This window comes from Drosophila montana, unplaced genomic scaffold (genome assembly GCF_035044405.1).
Source record: "Drosophila montana isolate Dmon_TW-CO22-7 unplaced genomic scaffold, ASM3504440v1 contig_3733_1, whole genome shotgun sequence".
Lineage (NCBI taxonomy): Eukaryota > Metazoa > Arthropoda > Insecta > Diptera > Drosophilidae > Drosophila > Drosophila montana.
The window spans coordinates 5,540,071-5,560,652 of record NW_026998620.1 but is presented as its reverse complement, the minus strand read 5'-3'; the positions used below and the strand labels follow the sequence as shown (position 1 = coordinate 5,560,652).

General features: G+C 39.0%; 2 protein-coding genes and 1 pseudogene across 4 annotated transcripts in view; 2 read left to right on the top strand and 1 right to left on the bottom strand.

The window, feature by feature from the left end:
* Positions 1-20,582, bottom strand: part of Cow (Proteoglycan Cow) — a 50,552-nt gene that overhangs the window by 9,055 nt on the left and 20,915 nt on the right. For both annotated transcript variants that reach the window (XM_064693622.1, XM_064693623.1), the window contains exons 2-4: positions 1,767-1,833; positions 1,526-1,628; positions 1,033-1,389 (exon numbers count right to left, since the gene is read on the bottom strand). In XM_064693622.1, coding sequence (XP_064549692.1) covers positions 1,033-1,389; positions 1,526-1,628; positions 1,767-1,833 — 527 coding nt within the window. The remainder of the gene's footprint in view (positions 1-1,032; positions 1,390-1,525; positions 1,629-1,766; positions 1,834-20,582) is intronic.
* Positions 14,156-16,004, top strand: LOC135436138 (aminoacylase-1-like). 2 transcript variants are annotated; one of them, XM_064693625.1, is made up of 5 exons: positions 14,156-14,263; positions 14,418-14,520; positions 14,622-15,113; positions 15,168-15,585; positions 15,642-16,004. In XM_064693625.1, the coding sequence occupies exons 2-5, from the start codon at positions 14,430-14,432 to the stop codon at positions 15,844-15,846; spliced, it is 1,206 nt and encodes a 401-aa protein (XP_064549695.1). In that variant the 5' UTR covers positions 14,156-14,263; positions 14,418-14,429; the 3' UTR covers positions 15,847-16,004. The 2 variants fall into 2 exon arrangements, with proteins under 2 accessions (XP_064549695.1, XP_064549694.1); XM_064693624.1 differs by lacking the exon at positions 14,156-14,263 and having other exon boundaries at positions 14,340-14,520.
* On the top strand, positions 17,629-19,046 carry LOC135436538 (aminoacylase-1A-like; annotated as a pseudogene).

Here is a 20,582-nt window from a genome sequence, read left to right as displayed (position 1 = left end):
GGTAACGAAAGCTTGAAATTAAATTTAGAGCAAAAAGCAAACGGAAACGGAAACAAGCCGAAGCAAAGAATAAACAATAGCACAGCTTAAGAGCTTTCTAGCCATCGTCTTGGATATGCTCGCTGATAATCCTTGCTTGGGTATAAGTATCCGACGGGCTGCCTCTTACTAAATATTGGCTTTAAGAGTGACAAGATTTTCAGATTTCCTCTGGGATGCTTTGGCAAGATAGGTGGAATATCTCTACATATTTTTGAATAGAGCAGCAGGTATACTAGTTTCCTTTGAGCAAAGGCACATGCTACTCAATGCCCACATACTCAATCGGATATTGACGTTTGGAAGTTGTGAACAATTTTCCGTTACAGTTGGGCACGTCAACACGTCGGAAATAGGCCAACTCGTAGCCATGGCTATAACCAGCAATCGCTACCAATCGAACCTTGGCCCAGCGACGACTTTGACTTCATTCCTAGGCTGTCACACCTGCGATCCACTTCGCTCCCCACCTGCCGACTATATTGGAAATTCCTGTACGTTTGCTCGCGTGCGAATTCGCAATTTGGGTTAGGGTCAGAGCGATAATGTTGTACAAGTCAAAGGGTACGAGTATGGCGACTGCTGCAAAAGGGTAAAAGGCCGTAAAGCTGTCGTTTCGGGCGGTTCTGGTGAAAACACGGTAGCAAAAAATAAAAAACAAATAACAACAAAGAGTTGGCGATGACGCAGCACAATCAGTAGAGCACAAAAGGAAATAAGTATGGCAAAGGCAAAACGAAATGCGTGCTAAAAATTGTACTTTACGATGGAATTTGTGTACACGATTAAAACAATTTGTTATTAGCCTGCCCAAATAGGGAGATCTCTGCAGCTAGTTTAATATGTAAGGTGGCCAACCCTGAAGCCTTTTCATTTTCCTTTAACCGACGCCCACGCGATGAATAAGAATTTGTTAAATGAAATGTAAGAGTTTCATTGATATGCAAAGCCCCGAAAAAGGATTGGACTTAGCTAAAGTACACGAACACTTACTCCAACTCCTCGTCATCGTCCTGCTGGGCGGGCGCTGGTTTTTGCAGCTGCTGCTGCTGCTTATCGCCGGCGGCTATGTTGTTCTCATAGAAGACATCGTCCTCTTTCGACTCGTCATCGTCGCCTAGGCTCAGGCTCTTATCTTCATCGTCGTTGTTATCCTCGTTTGCCTGGACGTTGGCTGGTGTATTGTTGTTGTTCTTGCTGTTGTTATTGTTATTATTGTTGTCGCCGTCGCTACTGTTGTCCTCGTCATCGTTGTTGATATCCTCAGCATCCTGGCTATCGTTATCCTGCTGATTGACGCGCCGCTTGGCTTCCTCCTCCAAATATTTGGCCTTGGTGATTATCTCATCGCTAAAGCAAAGGCAGGGTTAAACGGGTTGGTTTTGACACCAAAGGCGCCGGCAAACAAGTTTTAATTTAATTAGTTTATTAAGTTTCTCAACAACCACAACAGAAATTACAAAATTTTATGCCTGCGGTTGCTTACCGATTCTTGTGCAGCTCCTTCTTCGACACGCACACAGCACTGAACTCGTCCTCCAGCAGGCAAATTTCGCGCTTCTTACAGTTGAGCGGCCGGCAAAGGTCACCTGTGGGCAATAGAGCGTGACACGGGCGTGGCAGTCATATTTAATTTATGAAATTTTAAAAATGTTGCTATTCGGCATTTGAATGAAATTCTACTTCGGCCTTGGCATTTCTAACGTTCGCCCCACGGGGTTACTTACTTGAGGGATCATGTATCCAGCGCTTGCGTTCACCCAAATTTTTGTTGCCCTGCGTATTTTTGTTTATCTAAGGATGAATGTAAAAAAAAAAACGAATGTTTCATTAATTTACATTGTGAGTGAAATCTTTTATCTTTTAATTTCGTTATTTAAATGCAGAAATGCAAAGCTCCCGTTCCTGTCATATGCCACACTCGCATCAAAAAAACACACAAACACACACAAAATATGCGAGTCCACTGGCGTAGACATTGTGCCAACACGTGTCGTATACGTAATATACAAATGAGAGAGAATAGCAGCTGTTTTTGGAGCTTAATGAACAACTGGCGGATCTCGTTGGTTGCCACTAATGAAATGCTTCTGGCAGGTTCATTGTTTTAGAGATTTTAGAAAAATATTATAAAAAAAATGTATAAAGAAGTGTATGTACAACAATACAAAGCTTTAAGGAAACCAAAAAGAACTGTTGAATTAAAATACCCCTATATATATTATAGTTATCTGATTTTTCCAACTGATTAATAACATGGAATCCCCTTTAACACATACAAAATTACGATGTTTTGAATAATACATATAATGGAAATTAGTTCTTGATCTATTATGATATAAGCTGCCTGCAGTTGACATCCACCTTAATGCATTACGAAAAAAATGTAGACTTTGTATATTTAAATTTGATGTTCATAAGACAGCCACACAATAAAAACCATTAGCAGGATTTGGACAACTAAACCTTGAGCTGGGAAGCGGACGCACTCTGTTTGGTATATAAACTTGATGAAATGTAAAAGAGATTTAATTTAATTCAAGTCAATTAAATTTTGTGTTGAGACATGGCCACAAGCTGACGTCGCCAGCATATGCGAGCCAGAATGTTATTAAGTGCAATGGTGCGTATGAGTATTATTTAACTTGACTCTAAAATATGGTGCAACACACAGTAATAATAATAATAAAGCCCTGTCACGCCCATGGCTAGCTGGTACATTGAACATGACTGCCATCAAAAGACCAAAAAGGACGCCCCTGTGACAGCGCAGCAATGACTTGATAGTTTTGCAAGCCGGCGCCTGAAAGGCTGCAATGCAAAATTTACGGCGTGACAGCGTGCAGCATAAAAAGCCCGCCCATTTGTTGTTGTTGTTGTTGGCAGCTGGTGCCTGGGCATGGGGAACAAGAACGGGAGCAGCAGCTTTAAGCGTCCTTTTGCTATTTTTTGTTTATTTAAATATGTTTTATTTAGCGCTGGAATCGATCAGTGCCTTCTGATCTCTGCCAAACGAATATATAAGGAAAGAATGTATAGTTATTATTGTTTGCAAAGAAGGGGAAGGAGGTATTTGAATAATTCGCCCCGTGGGTAGGGCGCCGGGGTGTAGCTTTCGGAGGCGCCTCTCTCTCTCTCTCTGTTGGGGCAGCCAAGACCGCGTCCAGTTGCAAAATTGGCAGCAGGATTGTGCTGCTGCCGCTCATAGTTAAACAGGTCAACCGTTGACCCTTTTCATGCTCAATGCCCGAGGCCAACTAAGTACTCTGCCACCAGCCATGCACCACGTACCACGCATTTGGCATCGACAAGTGCAATGTGGCAATCGCACCCTATGCAGTTTGCATGCATCCGTGCCCGTCTCAAATGGCAACTGTAATGCAATAAACTCGTCCTGGACGTGGACTCCGGCAATTTGCATGCGTTAAAATGCAATTTGTGCGTGGGCCCTGGCCGTGGTTTGGCTTGCCGCACCCCTTTGAGATCGCTCTTCCGTCCGCTCGTCGTCAATGCGTTATATATAATACTCTCTGCCTGCTGAGTTTTTGGGCATTGTGCATGTGAGAGCGATGGGCGTGTGGTCGGTCGGTCGGCTCTGCGGGCGTTCCTGTTGATTGGCTCGGTCAGCAATCTGCAACGTGCTTTTGTGGCGCTCAATTTGTTGGCTTTAATTGCGCCGCGTTTGTGGTTGCCGTCAAGCGATTGGCCTTATAGTGGTAGAAGAATGGCGCAATAGCGTAATCAACTCCAGCGGCTACTTAAATAGGCCATTCATTCCGGCATTTTTCGTAGCTCCGCCTCTTTAACTGGGTCACAGCAACGGCAGGCGCTCGACCAGCTACTGCACCAAGCTCTTGCTTATGGCCAAATTGCACTTTCGCGTTATGCAAGCAAAGCCAGAGCACAGGCAGCTGTGCTCTGCCACCCAATAATGCTGCCTGCAGCAGCCGAAGGCACTCCAACTTCTCGCTCCGACACCAACCACGTGGGCCGTGCCCGCCCTGCTGCAGTTTAACCTCTTTGCCAGATTTTTGACTACTTAAGTGGTTGGGCTTATTAAAGCCCATTTAATTGTGCGACTTGGGTGTCGCCTGGCAACTTGACCTTAATTTAGCGGACGCGCACACTGCCTTTCCTCGCGCTCAAAGCTGAGAAAAAATAAAACAATCTTTATATACGCCATTTTGTTGCAGCTGCAGCACAGCCACGCCCACAACTGTGCGCCCACTAGCCGCACTGTGGCAATCTGTCAAGCTTTAAATTGAATTTACGACTTTGTTTTCGTAGCGGGTTTATTTCATCATTTTCATTTTCTTGCGCTTTGCGTTGCTCTGCAAATTCTTTATTGTTTCCCTTATTCACCAGCCAAGAATAACAAACAATTCCTTCGAGGCTGTGGGTGGAGATGGTGGGCAGCTGGTCCGCACTGAGACTGCAGCACTATTTGGGCTGTCAGTTTTGGTTGCATTATGTAAATGTAATTTTTTTCTTCTTCTTGTTTAGACAGTGGTTGGTGCAACTCTTAGATTTGTCTCATGGGATACTACAATTTTTGTATTTTATATTTTATTGAAAATTCTATTTACAGCAGGAGAGAGGAAATATCTTAAATTTTATTGAAAATTCTATTTACTTCCAAAGATTATATGAAAAATCTGAAGAATTTAACTAAGAAGTATTTAATTTTGTTTATAATTTGATTTGCAACACCTTTTCTTATACCCAGTTCCGATTGAAATGGGTGAAAATAAGCAGTTCGTGCAAATGTGTGTCTTAAGTAGAAGGATCCGAGGCCCCAAAAATAATGCATATACATTTATAGTACGTCTGTCTATGTATATCCGTCTGTATAAGGACTCGGAAGCTTTAGTAGCTAATGATTTGAAAATTAAAATATATTGTATCGATATCTTTCCCCTCTTCACCAATATCGATAAATATCGATTTGTATCTAGGCTTTTTATCATAGCTGGTTTTTAACAAGTTAAAAAAACATTCCCCCTTCGCCCCATCCCTACTAGAGAATTGCATCTTGTTTCTTTTTTTGGTGAGAATGTAAATATATTGTAAAAACAAAGCTAAATTCTTTTTCAAAATTCTTAAAGCACAATGCGCCAGGGCCACATACTCATGTATAATTAATTTTGGCAGGCAGCATTTCTAATCTACGCATGTGTGTGTGTGTGTGCACACATATATGGTATGTTCATAGCTTATGTGGCACTAATGCCTGCTGCATATGCGTTTTCAGTGCTACAAACGTTATCCAGTGCTGTGTAATGCATTTTGGCCAACGGAATTCATAATTAATTGCCTGTGTCTGTGCAAATATTGCGTTGCTGCCTCGACACTTTATTTGCTAACAAATTTAACGTTTTGTGAAGAATTTGAAATTTATATTTAAAAAATTGTAAATTCACAAAATAAACTACAAATAGATGGTGCTCAAATTTATGTACACATTAATTAGAATTTAATCGATTCTTTTGACCAACAGCTGCTAATTAATTGGTATTTATAATTATTATATTGCATCATAATAGTTAATACCATTATTAGAATTTACAATTTTAAATTTAATATATTGTAAGCTCGCAAAACAAACTTTTGACTACCAGCTGCTAATTTATTTGTATTTATAATTATTATATTGCATCATAATAGCTAATAACATTTTTTGAATTTACAATTTTAAATTTAATAAATTGTAAGCTCGCTAATTAATTTATATTTATAATTATTCTATTGCATCATTATAGTTAATAACATTATTGTGATAAGCTATTAAAATAACTGATCAATCATTCACTCTCTGGGGCTTAACTATATAATAACTTTAGTTAGTAATTATCGTCAAACATTTTGCTATTTAGGTTGAATAGAACTTAAATTTCAACCATATTTCCCATTGCATTTACTTATTTACTGCTGCCATTTGGTAAATTCCATCAACAGCATTGAGCTCCGTTGAGTTCATTGAATTCAAATAGAAATGTTCTAGTTTTGTTTCGACCATTTCATCAGCTTATGAAATATTGCATTAAATTGGCAGTGAAACTCCATGCCACGCCCTGCTCTGCTCTGCTCTGTTCTATTTAAAAGCGCTCTACAATAAAGTTTATGGTTCGTATTGGGCTAGGAAAAAAGGCATAATAAATGCGCTTTGCAGCTGAAATTGCTGTAAATTATGCAGCGGCCATTGCGTGAATGCCAATGATATGGCCCGCAGATGCAATATTTTTCGCTTTGTTGCCAAATCTGCTGTGCAATCAATAAACCCGTCAGGACGACAGACGACCCATTAAGGGCCGCAAATATTGAGGGTCGGATCTATCTATACGAAATGTGAAAATATTGTGGCCGTGGCAGGCGAGAGACGCATTAGTTGTGGCAATTAGAGCAGAGTGAATATATTGGGCGGGTGGATTGGCAAACCCATTGATATTCTACCACGGAAATGACCAACTGACTGACTGATTCAGCTGGAGTTGTGGTCCATAAATTATGCATTACGCCTTTAAAATGCATTAGCCAGGCATGGCTGGATCGCAATTCGGCTACTTTATGTGAACATGTACATATAAAATTGGGTCCAGATGCACTGTGGCTATCATCTATGTGGAGCACAGCAGCTGGTTTGTGGCCTGTATAATAGCCAAGCTGGGCCACATAAATTGCGCAATTTCGTGCACACAAATGCTAAATCAATTTCTATTGCAGCCAAGCAGACAGCTCTAAGCGGGATGTCCTGGCTTCCACATTTCCTGACAGGATGCTCAGCATGATGCTGGCCCAACGTGCAAATCCATCAATATAAGTAACGGTTGACTTTGGTTGTGCCACGAGAGCTAAACTTTTGATGGAACTAAAGCCCAAGTGCCAACAGAGAGAGAGACGGAATATTTGAATTTTTGCATCGCACTGGCGTCCAGGAAATTGCATTCTTCTGGCGTCGTCTGGCGACGGAGGCGTAATGCCAAATGTCGCCGGATGTCAAACAGGATGCCAAAGGGCTTGGCCAGTTAGATAGCAACTAAAGCCATTTTGGCAAAGCTAATGCCAAATGCCAGGCTTTGCACCTTTAAAGCAGACATTTCACCTTCTAATTAACGCAGGGATCCGCCGGAAGCGGCGGCATGCAACTGTGTGTGTTATGACACTTATTAAGAACGGCGTTGCGTGCATAAATTATGCAATAATCTCAATTTAATGGTTAATTTAATTAGCGCAACGCCCAAATGTCAATTGAGCCAGGCACATGCATGCTTTTATATAACCTTAACTGATGAAAAGCGTAAGAGTGGGAAAGAGAGGTGGAGGGGAAACGTGCTAGAATGAAATATTGCAGAAAGTACAGGATCAATATTTACTTTTAAAGCCATAAAAACATGACGTGTCCTGCAGCAAAATAAACATGCCACGTGGATAGTGACAGCACGGCAAACAGGCCTACATCTACAATGCCAGCAAATATGCCACACGGGGGCGTGTCGCTGGCACGTTATGTTTATGTTCCGTAAATGCATTTTCCGGCACAGCACATCTAGGATGCAGACGTGCAGTGTGCACCAGGTGCCAGAGCAATCGCACTGCAGTCATAAAATATTTTGAAGCAACAACCGCAAAACAGAGACAGCAAATTGCAACAAATTGCAACTGGCAAACAATGGCAAAAGATACTACGCCAGCAAATGTGTTCACCTATGTGCAGAAAATACGATTACTACATTCATTTCCAGCTCAAATTTGTGTTTATAAACAAGGAAAAACGTGGAAAAACATGGAAAAACCGCAATGTCCAACGCTCTGGAGTGTGTTATTTTGCTGGGAGTTGTTACCATCTGATTGCGTTGTTTTATGCCATGTTCTGCCATTTGGGGAAATGTTCTGACTGTGGATGGCACAGATTAGGTCAAGTTTATGGTATAAAGCTAAGCAGACAGCGCTCGAGTGATCTGAATGTATGCAAAAGGCTAAAGAAAGCAAAGTCAAACAAACAGATTTGATTAAAATATACATAATTATTGTCAGTATATATTAAATCAAAAAGTAATTTGAAACAATTTAAAAAATTTTAAATTGTTGGCGCGACTCTTTATAAAAAATATATTTCCAAATATAAACTTATATCTATTTATTTTAGCAGTTAAATGAATATACTTTTATAAAATATTAAGCTGGACAAACTTAAATAAAGTGAAAATGAAATTTACAGCGGTCGATTAACACTATTTCTATCAAGGTGTCAAAAACACCTTTTCAATTTTTGGTTGAAATAGGTGTACACAAAACCTTGGTAGAAATAGTGTTGAGGCCTCCTCCTCTTTGACTGCAGATGTGCTAGCTCATTCGTCGAACAGTTTGCCAATATGAAGTTAATTTCATGAACATGATAGTTTAAGAAACATTTGGATAGTCAAAATTTGAGCAGAGGGCATCCTTAGTCGAGCCATCCAGCATATATGCTTAATTGCAGTAAACCAAATATTGTCTGTGCGCAGCCCACATAATTTAACGACAATGATGTGAACAAACGAGGCGTTCCAAATTTAACAGTTGCTCATTAAGCATATTCGGGTGGATGTTGCACAAAAGTCAGCAGGAAGGGTCCACCCGCAACCGCACCCAGGCAAACTGAATGCGTTGCATTCATAGCTTTTAGTTGCACCCATACATGCAACGAGCTGTGGACAAAGGCGACGTGTTACCGCCAAACACGCCCCTCAATAGCTCGTTAAACGGTCCCATCCCGAATTAATTTCATGTTTGCCACGCCCACGCACGAACCTATTGGCCATGGCGTGCATCTGTGTGGATTGAATAGTTCAATCAATTAGTTAATTGCAGAGCTGGCCAAACGTCTTTTAGACCGAACCCTGCAGCTCAAATCGAGGCACTTAGCAGCAATCAGCAATTAGTAGGGCGATACCGGGAATCCATTAAAGGACCTGCTGGTGGCGCTGGCAATCCAAAGAGCTTTAAATTGGGATAAATTGAGTATTTTGGATGGATTTAGCCCAGCTGAAAGGGATAGGGATTGTATGGCACACACATGATTTTAAGCTCAGCTATGCTGGCAGCATTATAAACTCTTTGGTTGCACAGTGGGGCAAATACGCTGCAGACATGCCACAGTCAGCCAAGGTACGGCTGGAGGGCAGGAGGAGTGTACATTGGGATACCTTTCAACGGGCAGACAAACAAAAATTTGTCGCGCCAAACGCAAACTCAAATGAAGCAGCAGCAAAATGAAGTTTTTCGGAGCACACACACACAAACTCATATACATATAATATTTATGGGTGTGTGAGCGAGCGGGCAAAAACTTTGCAAATTGCAGCTCATCGCTCTTATGGCGCGTGGCAGGCCAAAGAGAGGCGAGGGGCGGTGTAATGGAAAATAAAAGAGTAGCAAAAATCATGCTTGTTTTTTATTAGAAGCCATTCAGAGCCTGGCAGCCATTACAGCCAAGCCAAAATGGCGGCAACAACCGGAAGTCGCCTGTTGGCTGTCGCTAGTCAGTTGCTGGCAGACACCCCTCCTCACCGTCCGCCCCTCCCTTGTGCCTGGCCGAGCGTGTTGTCTATTGTCGATGGTGGCTGATGAGAAATGACAGGCAATAATGCTGCTAGCTATACTCCATCCCATCTGCATTTATCATAACTTTCGTCCTTTTATTTGCATTGATGGCAGCATTGCCACGGGCCGCATTTGTTGTGCTTGTTCCGTTGAGTCTGTTGCGAATGCTTCGTTAGCGACCTTTCGTCTTTTGAATAGCGTTGCTTTGGTTTCGCATCTATAAATGGCCAGCCTCCTAGCCCACCTGAGGATTGGAACTTATCTTGTTACTGTCATTTCTCTTGCCGTGTTGCACAACTTTTATTTTATTGCCTGACGCCAGCTTCAAAGCTGCAATATTTTTGATATATCCTTTTTTGTTCTCTCAAAATTGTATCAGAAGCAAAGTGTAGTACTGATATTGCAATTACACGTCCTAATAAGTAATCAACTCTGCCCCGATTGCTAGTTAGGTATTTATAAATCAATTGTTTGCAGGAAATGCAATTTTGACCAAATATTTACTGTAATTGATCCGCATTGCGAATTAATTAATTGGGGCTTCATTAATTATCAACAAATGTATATTTTCATAAAGTTAATGTGACAAATGAAAACCAATTTAACTCACATATCACTTAACACTTAAAAGCGTTAATTTTACGTGTAAAATAATTGAGTACCATTTGAATGAATTTAAATCCTTACATGGCGTTTAAGTGAGTTCGAGGCTTAAATATTCCGAGAGAAACTAATTATGATATTACTCCAAATAGCTATTTTATCTGTGTATCAGAATTTAGACAGTAGCAGTTGCTAAATTTTCAACTAATCTGCTTGAATTTGACTTCGACTACTTAAAATTGCGGTGTAATGTCTTATAGAACATATTCTATGAATTCGGGTGCTCATGTGAATACTTATTTAAGAAGTTAAGTTAAGTTAAGTTAACAGGTAATTAGGGACCTTTGCTAGGCTACAACATAGCCATAAACACTTAAGGCAATAAGAGACCAAAGCTCTGTTTTCTTAATTTTCTGGCAATTTTTTTATTTCTGCTCTAGTTTAACTTCACATATTTAATTAAATAATGAACAATACACTTAATTTTTAAGTTGTATGTTTTTGAGCTTAAATCATTGAACTTTACTTATAGTAAAATTATAAATTTAAAACTTTATCCATATACAGCTCAGTTGCTCCTTAAGTTGATATTGGCAAATTGAAATAATGAAATAAATTGAATATGCATTTAAAAGTAGACTACATAAGGCAAATATATTCATGGCATTTTTCTGTACTGCTGAAATTACTTATGTAAATATGCATATCCATCATGTACAATATTTAAGGCCAGCTCACAACTCATTTATTCAACACCTTGAAAAATCTCTTGAAAATATTTATTCGCTCTGTAAGCATAATGGTTGGTTTTTTAAGCATAAGTTTTAACATTATAATGTAAATTTAATCTCTATATATAAAACTGTTTGTCCTGACTGACTGACTGACTGACTGACTGACTGACTGATTGGTGATCAACGCACAGCCCAAACCGTAAGAGCTAGGAAGCTGAAATTTTCACTGTAGCTACCTTATGTAATGTAGGTGCACGTTAAGACGGGGTTTCGGGAAATTCCACCCGCAAGTGTGGAAAAATCACGAAAAACGTTTGTATGTAACTTTTTTGTTTACCATCGGATTGGCCTCAAACTTATTTTCAAAGATCTTTGTTCAAATTCATTTGAGGGGTGTTTCACACTTTTAGGAAAATCCATTCCTCCTTGGTGGAAATGGAGGTCAAAGATTAGGTGGGTGACGTTTCGCGCTCAAATTCATTTCCAGTGATCTATATGAAAAATCATTTGAGACGTGTTTCTCACTTTTCGCAGAATTCAAACTTCTTCGGGGGGAATGCGATTTAAAGATTTTTTGGGCGGCGTTTTAAGTTGTGTCCGATTTGCTTCAAACTTATTTTTAAAGCTCGTTATAAGAACTTAATAAGTACGTATTTCAGCGATTTGGAAAATTCCACCCGCAACAGTGGTAAATTGGCGGAAAACGGTTGTATGAAAGTTTTTTGTTTACCATCCGATCGGCCCCAAATTCATATTTAAAGATCTATTTTTAAATTCATTAAAGGGGTGTTTCACACTTTTTGAAAAATGCATTCCTCCTTGGTGGAAATAGAGGTCAAAGATTTGGTGGGTGACGTTTCGCACTCAAATTCATTTCCAGAGATCTATTAGAAAAATCATTTGATACGTGTTTCACACTTTTCGCAGAATTCAAACTTCTTCGGGGGGAATGCGATTTAAAGATTTTTTGGGCGAAGTTTTAAGTTGTGTCCGATTTGCTTCAAACTTATTTTCAAAGCTCTACATAAGAACTTAATAAATACGTATTTCAGCGATTTGGGAAATTCCACCCGCAACAGTGGTAAATTGGCGGAAAACGGTTGTTTGAAAGTTTTTTGTTTACCATCCGATCGGCCCCAAACTTATTTTCAAAGATCTTTGTTCAAATTCATTTAAGGGGTGTTTCACACTTTTCGAAAAATCCGGTCCTCCTTGGTGCAAATGGGGGTCGAAGATTTGGTGGATGACGTTTTGTGTTCAAATTTATTTCCAAAGATCTATACGAAAAATCATTTGAGACGTGTTTCACACTTTTTGCAAAATCTAAACTCCTTCTGTGGAAAATGCATTTCAAAGATTTTTTTGGTGAGTTTTAAGAGTTTTCCGATTTGCATAAAAGTTGTTTGATTCCCGTCCGATCAGTTTTAAAATCATTTTCAAAGCTTTTTTGATTTTATAACATACGTGCCACGGGCAAGGCCGGGTTATACCCGCTAGTGAATAATAAAGTAAGTGACGCACAAAATGGTACTACAATTTGAGTTCTTATAACATTTATACATCTGATATGGCCGAGTTATGGATTTCTTTTAACAAAAACTTTAGTATATGTATATTGGAAAACCCATGTGATGTGCACTTTTAAAGTGCAAGCTTTTTCATTTCGCTCTTTTATTGGCTCATGCAAAAATATATTATTATATTCATCAATAGTAAATTGAGCTGATTTTTATTTTCTACTAGGATGTGTTCTTCTATTGAAAATCGAAATTAAATTTTAAGTTCGCGCGTGCTCGCATCAGAAAAGGAAAAATGACACGCGCCCAGCTCTAATATGGAAAAGTGCGCCTTAGAGCATGTGCTTGGGCTTTGCTTTATGTACAGAAGGTATTGACACATAGATGGTGGGAAATGTGAAAAAAAAGGAAAGACTGAAATGTCTGCCACAAATGTGGAACAATGCGTAGTAAGTGATATCGATTATAGCAACTTTGGGTACAGTGACATTAAAGGATAAGTTGCTAGGAATTAATGAAAGCGCATATTAAAAAAAGATATAAACGCGAATTTCAATAGCTCTTAATGCCGTTGGCAAATGTACATACATACATGCTCTGTTGACTGGATAATTGTAAAAAAATACAATGATATATGTACATAGTTTATTTACGCCGCGAAAACAAACACACCCACAACAATTACAGACAAGCATTTTAATGAAATATACATACTCAAGCATCCATATGTATACATGCATACCTACAATGTCACGTATACATGCCTTTGTATTGTTTGACTTATCTTTGGGTGTGTGTTTGTATCTTATTGTCATTTGAAATGTAGTCATGTGTTGCTGACACAGTAGTCGCTGTAGTTGGTGGCGCAGTGTCTGCCATTAAAATCCTTGCAACATTGTTAATGAACTTTTAATGACTTTTTCTGATGGCACAAACATATGTACATACATATGTGTATGTTTATACCCAGAAGATATACACACACAAAGCGCAACTGATGTCTACGAGCTGTACAAATCTCGACGTTTCAGTTTTGCTTCGTGCAACTTTTGTGTACAGCAATTTGTGCCCATTGAAATAAGCGTGAAATCTGACGCACACATACATAACCAAACAAACCGAAAACAAACACACACGAATGCACGAACACCGACAGTTGGCAGCTGCCACGCCTGGTTGGGGGGGAGTTGGTAGTTGCTAAGCACGGCAACAACATCAACAGTACTCGTATCAGCATCTGCATCAGCAGCAGCAGCAGCAACAACTACAACTACTTGTTTACATGCCACACGTTCGGACTAGATGCTCATGTCCGGATATGCATAAGTGTATGTATGTATATATGTGTGCGTCTATTTGTGTGTGCAACGCTTGGAGATTAGGAATTCAAGTGGAATGTACTCGTACAATATAAATTTAACACTAAGCCAATGCTAGTGCCGCTGGCAAATCGAGAAACCAACACAACATGTACAGTGAACTGCAACGAGTGCGCCAATATTTCCCGTAGGCACTCGTATTTATACGCTTTTAAGAACCAAAAGGGGTCAGTAATACTCTATGCATAGATTAGCAGGCGAATTGTAAACAAACGTTGCTGATAAACCGCGACCAAACTATAAACAAACAAACAATAAAGTTAATGGCAATATTCCTGCATTTAAAGCTGATAAGCTGCGAAAACCTCAGAAACAAGATAATATCGTCTGGCAATTGGATTGCTGGCGTATTTAAAACAGTTGAGCGCCCGAACGACCACAGTCGTCGACGATCGCTGCCAGTGTTGAGAAGGTATTACGAGGCTGTTAACAGCTGATCCCGCCACAACAGTCAGCTGTTTGGCAAATATCAAAATTCGCACATTTTTAGATTCACATTCCATTTAAAATTTATGCATTAAGATTCACATTCCATTAAAAATATATACATCGATTAATATACGCAGAATCTGTTTAAAATGAGCAAGTCCGAGTGGGAAAACAATGAGGAAATTAAAATTTTCCGCGAATACCTACGTATTCCAACAGTGCACCCAAATGTGGATTACAGTAAGTTTTGTGAGATTGTAAATATCGTAAAAACTACGAAAAGTGCAGAAAGATAAGCAATTTTACTCATGTTATAAAGATTAACTGTCTGCGTTTTACAGCCGCTTGTGTAGAATTCTTGAAACGTCAGGCAGACAGCCTGGGACTGCCGGTGGATGTTCTTTATCCCGTTAACGAATCCAATCCCGTCGTAGTAATGAAATGGCTAGGCAAGGAGCCTGAACTACCTTCCATTATTCTAAACTCTCACACCGATGTTGTGCCTGTTTTCGCTGACAAGTGGACTCACGGACCTTTCAGCGCCGATCTAGATGACGAAGGTCGCATTTATGCGCGTGGCTCGCAGGACATGAAGTGCGTTGGAACTCAATATCTGGGTGCCATTCGCGCCCTCAAAGCCAGCGGCTTTCAGCCAAAGCGTACTGTTTACCTTACCTACGTGCCTGATGAAGAGGTTGGGGGTCATCTAGGCATGCGCGAGTTGGTGAAGAGTGATTACTTCAAGAAACTAAACGTGGGATTCAGCTTTGACGAGGGTATTTCCAGTGAGGATGAAACCTACGCCGTTTACTATGCCGAAAGAACATTATGGCGTAAGTCAGACACAACTTTCCATAAAGCAAATATCACTATGAATTTTATTTCAGATCTCAAGTTTAAGATCAGTGGAACTGCGGGTCACGGTTCCCTGTTGTTACCCAACACCGCTGGCGAGAAGCTCCATTATATTGTGAATAAAATGATGGAGTTCCGTGAATCACAGTTGAAACGACTTAAGGAAGACTCCAACATTGACATTGGAGATGTAACCACCGTTAACCTAACACAACTACGCGGAGGAGTGCAAAGCAATGTAGTACCACCCTTGCTAGAGGTAGTCTTTGATATTCGAATCGCTATAACAGTCGATGTAGATGCCTTCGAGAAGCAAGTTCGCAACTGGTGCGCAGAGGCTGGCGGCGGCATTGAACTGGATTTCGAGATGAAAAACCCATATGTAAAGCCGACCAAGATAGACGAATCGAATATATATTGGGTGGCTTTTAAGAAAGCATTAGACGAAGTGTATGTATGATTAGGCTTGACGAATTATGATTTTAAATTTTATTGTGCTCTTACAGAGGTCTAAAAACACGATACCGCGTGTTCCCTGGCGCCACCGATAGCCGATACGTCCGCCATGCAGGTATTCCGGCTTTGGGATTTTCGCCAATCAATAAGACCCCTTTACTGCTGCATGATCACGATGAATTTCTGCGCGCGGATACGTATCTGAATGGCATTGAGGTTTACAAGAAGCTAATATCAACTGTTGCCAATGCTTAAACGAAATACGGGCTTCTGCGCATTTTTTACTCCATTTGGCTGCCACTATTATTAAAGTCACAAATATTAAATGGATATTTTTAGATCTAAAGGAATGTTCACATATGTACCATATTTGTTTTTCTGCCTATCATGCCTATTAAATTAAATTGCCATGATTTTACATTTTACTCTTATATGTGCATATCAAAACGATAACTCTGTACTGTTATCTTAATTTTTGATATAAATAGTTGGTATTTAATCAGGTTAAGTAAAACAAAGAATGTGTAACCAACTTGGAGTTACTTTGTGCCCTTACTTACTAAAGAACAAACATGCTCGTTAAAATAATATTTATAATTCTGGATGTAACTTGAAGCTTTACTACTTCGGTTTCAAATAAGCAACTGGCAGCTTACTTACATTTTAAATTCCAAAACATTCTATATTGGTGAAAAAAAGAATTTAATTTAATAAATATAACCATGCTACGAGTGAAATTTCACATGTGTAAAATTCGATTAAATCAAAAAAGCAATTAAATATGTATGAATAAATTGACTGGGACAGCACGGAAGTCTATTAATATACAATCTTTGGTTATTTTTAACCTATAAATACGAATGGAATTTTTTATTTGCTTATATTAAAACAAGAATGAAAACCGTCTTCGGCACGCCGATAATTTTATACACATTGTGTACGAGAGCCTACGGCTTTGCAGATATGTGAGAAGACATTTCGGAAAACGGAATAGCTAGCCGTACCCAAATAAGGCTATATAATATATTAATGCGATGTTGATCAAATTTGGCTCATATAAATTAACCGATTCTTATATAACTATAACTTAGCTGTTAACTTATATAAGCAGAATAGTGAAACTAATCAACTCCGGGATAAGTAAAGATATCTTGATACACCGACAATATGCAAGATTTTTTTGACCGATCGTTCCCATGGTAACTACATGTTATAGTAGTCCGATCTTGCTCGGTTCCGACATAAGTACTGCCAACAGGAATATCTATATATGCAAAGTTTAATGTCGATAGCTTTTAAGCTGAACGATTAGTTTGCATAGAAAAGTAGTTCTAGAATAGTATGTTCTAGAATATATATACCTTATGGAGTCGAAGATGTCTTTTTCTATGCGTTACATATTCCACTCAAATTTAGACTAATTTTTACACGTGTATAAAGAGAAAAACAACAAGACCGGGCATTATGGTAATACAAAATTCACGCAAACCAAGTTAGATATTGGACGAGTTATTCGCTTGGTAGAGATCAGAAGACACTAATCGATTCAAGCGCAGAAAAAAAAATAAAATAAAAATAAAAATAAAGAATCTGAAGAGAATGTTGTATAAAACAGATATTGGAAAAGAAGAAAATGCATAAATCTGTAAAATTAAAATTAAATAGTTTTCAGCATGCAGTTCAATAAAAAAATATTCCCAAATAATTTTTGTATATCACTATGTATGTTCTTTCTCTTAAAAAGGGTATATTTATAGGTATATATATAAATAGCTTTGGCGATACTTATATTCTCCTAGACGGGCTAATTTAATTGTTTCGCAAAACTTAACAATTTGGCGGATAATACAATACGAATTGTAGCTATAGAAAAGACCCGAACTATCCTTAGTTTTGATAAATAACCACAACATAACAGCAGATAACAAGTTAACCACATTTTTGGGGACTAAGCCACAATTAAGCTTTAGGTATTTAAGGAAGACTGAAATACACTTCGTAAGCAAACATAAATCAACCTTGGAGCGCTGCGAACGTACTATACACTTTTTCCAAAATGAATAAATCTCAGTGGGAAAACAATGAAGAAATTAAAATATTCCGTGAATACTTACGCATTCCATCGGTACACCCAAATGTAGATTACAGTAAGTTGAAGAGATCGTGAGAATATTCGGAACTGAAATGAAACCCGTATGTTTTTGAGCTATACAGCTGCTTGTGTGGAATTCTTGAAACGTCAGGCAGCTGATCTGGAGCTACCAGTAGATGTTGTCTATGCCGGATTGAATCCTGTCGTTGTTATAAAGTGGCTAGGCAAACAGCCGGAACTACCTTCCATTGTATTAAATTCACACATGGACGTTGTTCCGGTGTTCCCGGACAAGTGGACACACGAACCTTTCAATGCCGATCTGGATGATGAAGGCCGCATTTTTGGTCGAGGCTCTCAGGACATGAAGAGTGTTGCAACTCAATATCTGGGGGCTATTCGCGCCCTCAAAGCTGACGGCCACCAGCCAAAGAGAACAGTAATTCTCACCTTTGTACCTGATGAGGAGGCTGGCGTTACTCCGGGAATGGTTCACCTGATCAAGAGTGATTACTTCAAGAAACTAAACGTGGGATTCAGCTTTGACGAGGGCATTTCCAGTGAAGATGAAACCTACGCCGTGTTCTATGCCGAGCGAACTATATGGCGTAAGTAGCAGGCAGCTTACATTGCGTTATATACGAACAAGGTCCCTTCAGATTTAAGGCTTAAGATCAGTGGAACTGCTGGGCACGGTTCTCTACTCCTACCCAACACCGCTGGCCAGAAGCTCAACTATATTTTGAACAAAATGATGGAATTCCGTGAGTCACAGGTGAAACGACTCGAAGAAGACTCTAACATGGACATTGGAGATGTTACTTCCGTTAACCTAACCCAACTGCTCGGTGGGGTCCAAAGCAATGTGGTACCTCCTTTACTGGAAGTGGTCTTTGATATTCGAGTTGCCATAACAATGGATTTGGATGCGCTCGAGAAGCGAATTCGCGATTGGAATCGATGCATCAAATCCATATTGGTTGGCCTTTAAGAAAGCTATGGAGGAACTGTATGTAACAAGACATCAATTTCCTTTATTCTTTACTTTGCAATGCCATAAAACCTTTTCAGCGGTGTGACAACCCGTCAACGCGTTTTCCCAGGCGCCACGGATAGCCGATTCCTGCGATCGTTTGGCATTCCGGCCTTGGGCTTTTCGCCTATTAACAATACGCCCATCTTGCTGCACGATCACAATGAATATTTGCGTGCAGATACCTTTCTGCGTGGAATTGAAATCTACAAGAAAGTTATTGCAGCTGTAGCAAATGTATAACAAGTGGGCACCTAATAGACTTAATTAATTTTGATTTATATACATAACATTTGATTGATCCCCACTTCAGTAATTAACGTAGTTGAAGCAGTGTCTGTGCATATTTTGAAATGATGTATTGATTAAACGTTTGATAATGGCTTAATTAGCAAGCACATTAAATACGCTGATAAGAAGCATATCAGACAAATTTACGATTACGAAAACAGGTAGCCAGAAAAGTGATAAAAAAAAACACGCAGTTACATATATATAGTTATATGAACTTTGCTATCGATGTTGGCGTCGGGGCTTACACCAATCCCCCAGTCGTAGACATACGCTGATAATGGGCAGAAGGTGATATTTGTTGAAGCATTCGAAACATTCGATAAAATGACTAAACAAACGTTCTTTAGAACTCAAAATGAGCAATTTTTGGGAACCAAAAGTATTCATAAGAATTCGAATATATTAGCTGATTTAAGATTAGCAGGAGTGTCGGCTATTGTACCCTGCCGAAGTTCATTATACCCTTGCAAAGGGTATTACAATTTTCTCGTGAATGTGTAACGCATAGAAGGAGACATCTCCGACTCCATAAAATATATATATATTCTTGATCAGTATCAACAGACGATATAGCCATGTCCGTCTGTCCGTCTGTCTGTTTCTATGCGAACTAGTCTCTCATTTTTAAAGCTATTGTCAGGAAACTTTGCAGAAGTGCCTCTTTTTTATTCAAAATATTTTAACCAAACTTGACATTTAGAGATTTCACTACGTTTCCTACATTTATGCAATGTCTTATTTACATCGGACCACTATATCATAAAGCTGCCTTAGGAACGATCGGTCGAAAGTAGGTTGTACATGGAAAAATTTTTTGTTTTGTAAGATATCTTAACCATACTTGGCATTAACTATTTTCCCCTCTACTTCCTAGATATGGGCAAACCACTATGAACATTATGAAAAGGTTAAGTCTGCAAGGGTATTGAATCTTTGGCATGCCAAAGATAGCTCTTCTCTCTAGTTTTTTTTTTTCAAATTGAGTATCTCAAGTGAATATGACAGCAGAAGAGCCGAGTCCTTCTTTCGAATATGAATACTTTTGTTATACCTTTGCTCTGCTGACGTTGGTATTTGATTTACGATTCGTTATGTACATGTAAAGCTGACAAAATTTACAAAGGAAATTCATAACTGATTGCTAGACTAGTCCTAAAAGAATTTAGAATTATTTTTTAAGGAGCAGCGACATTTATTTGTATCAAATTGTCAATCAAAATTTATTTGTTTGAAAATTTTTTACAAAATGATCAACGGAACATTATAAATTTATAAAATTTGGGGCAAATATTTACATATGTATATAATTTTTTATATTTTTAGATGTAGATTAATTTTATCACTAATAAACGTATATTATAGTCTGACTTTTATTTGGACACGTGCCTGCTCAGATATCTACATAAATCTAGATCTAGATCTAGCGTTATATAAACTTTTACTGACCACAGACATTTCAAGCCACAGCCATAACCATAAACCCGAAAGATACCCGCGCTTATCTAGTTTTGATAAAAACAATTCAAAGTGCTCTAGTCCGAATATGAAATACTCTGCCTAGCTGCGAGATAT

What these genes read in the sequence shown, in the direction of transcription:
- LOC135436138 (XM_064693625.1), top strand. Translation starts at nt 14,430, where the DNA reads ATGAGCAAGTCCGAGTGGGAAAACAATGAGGAAATTAAAATTTTCCGC. An exon ending in TGCCGAAAGAACATTATGGC is followed by an intron (nt 15,114 to 15,167) that starts GTAAGTCAGACA and finishes ATTTTATTTCAG; the next exon opens with ATCTCAAGTTTAAGATCAGT. An exon ending in AAGAAAGCATTAGACGAAGT is followed by an intron (nt 15,586 to 15,641) that starts GTATGTATGATT and finishes GTGCTCTTACAG; the next exon opens with AGGTCTAAAAACACGATACC.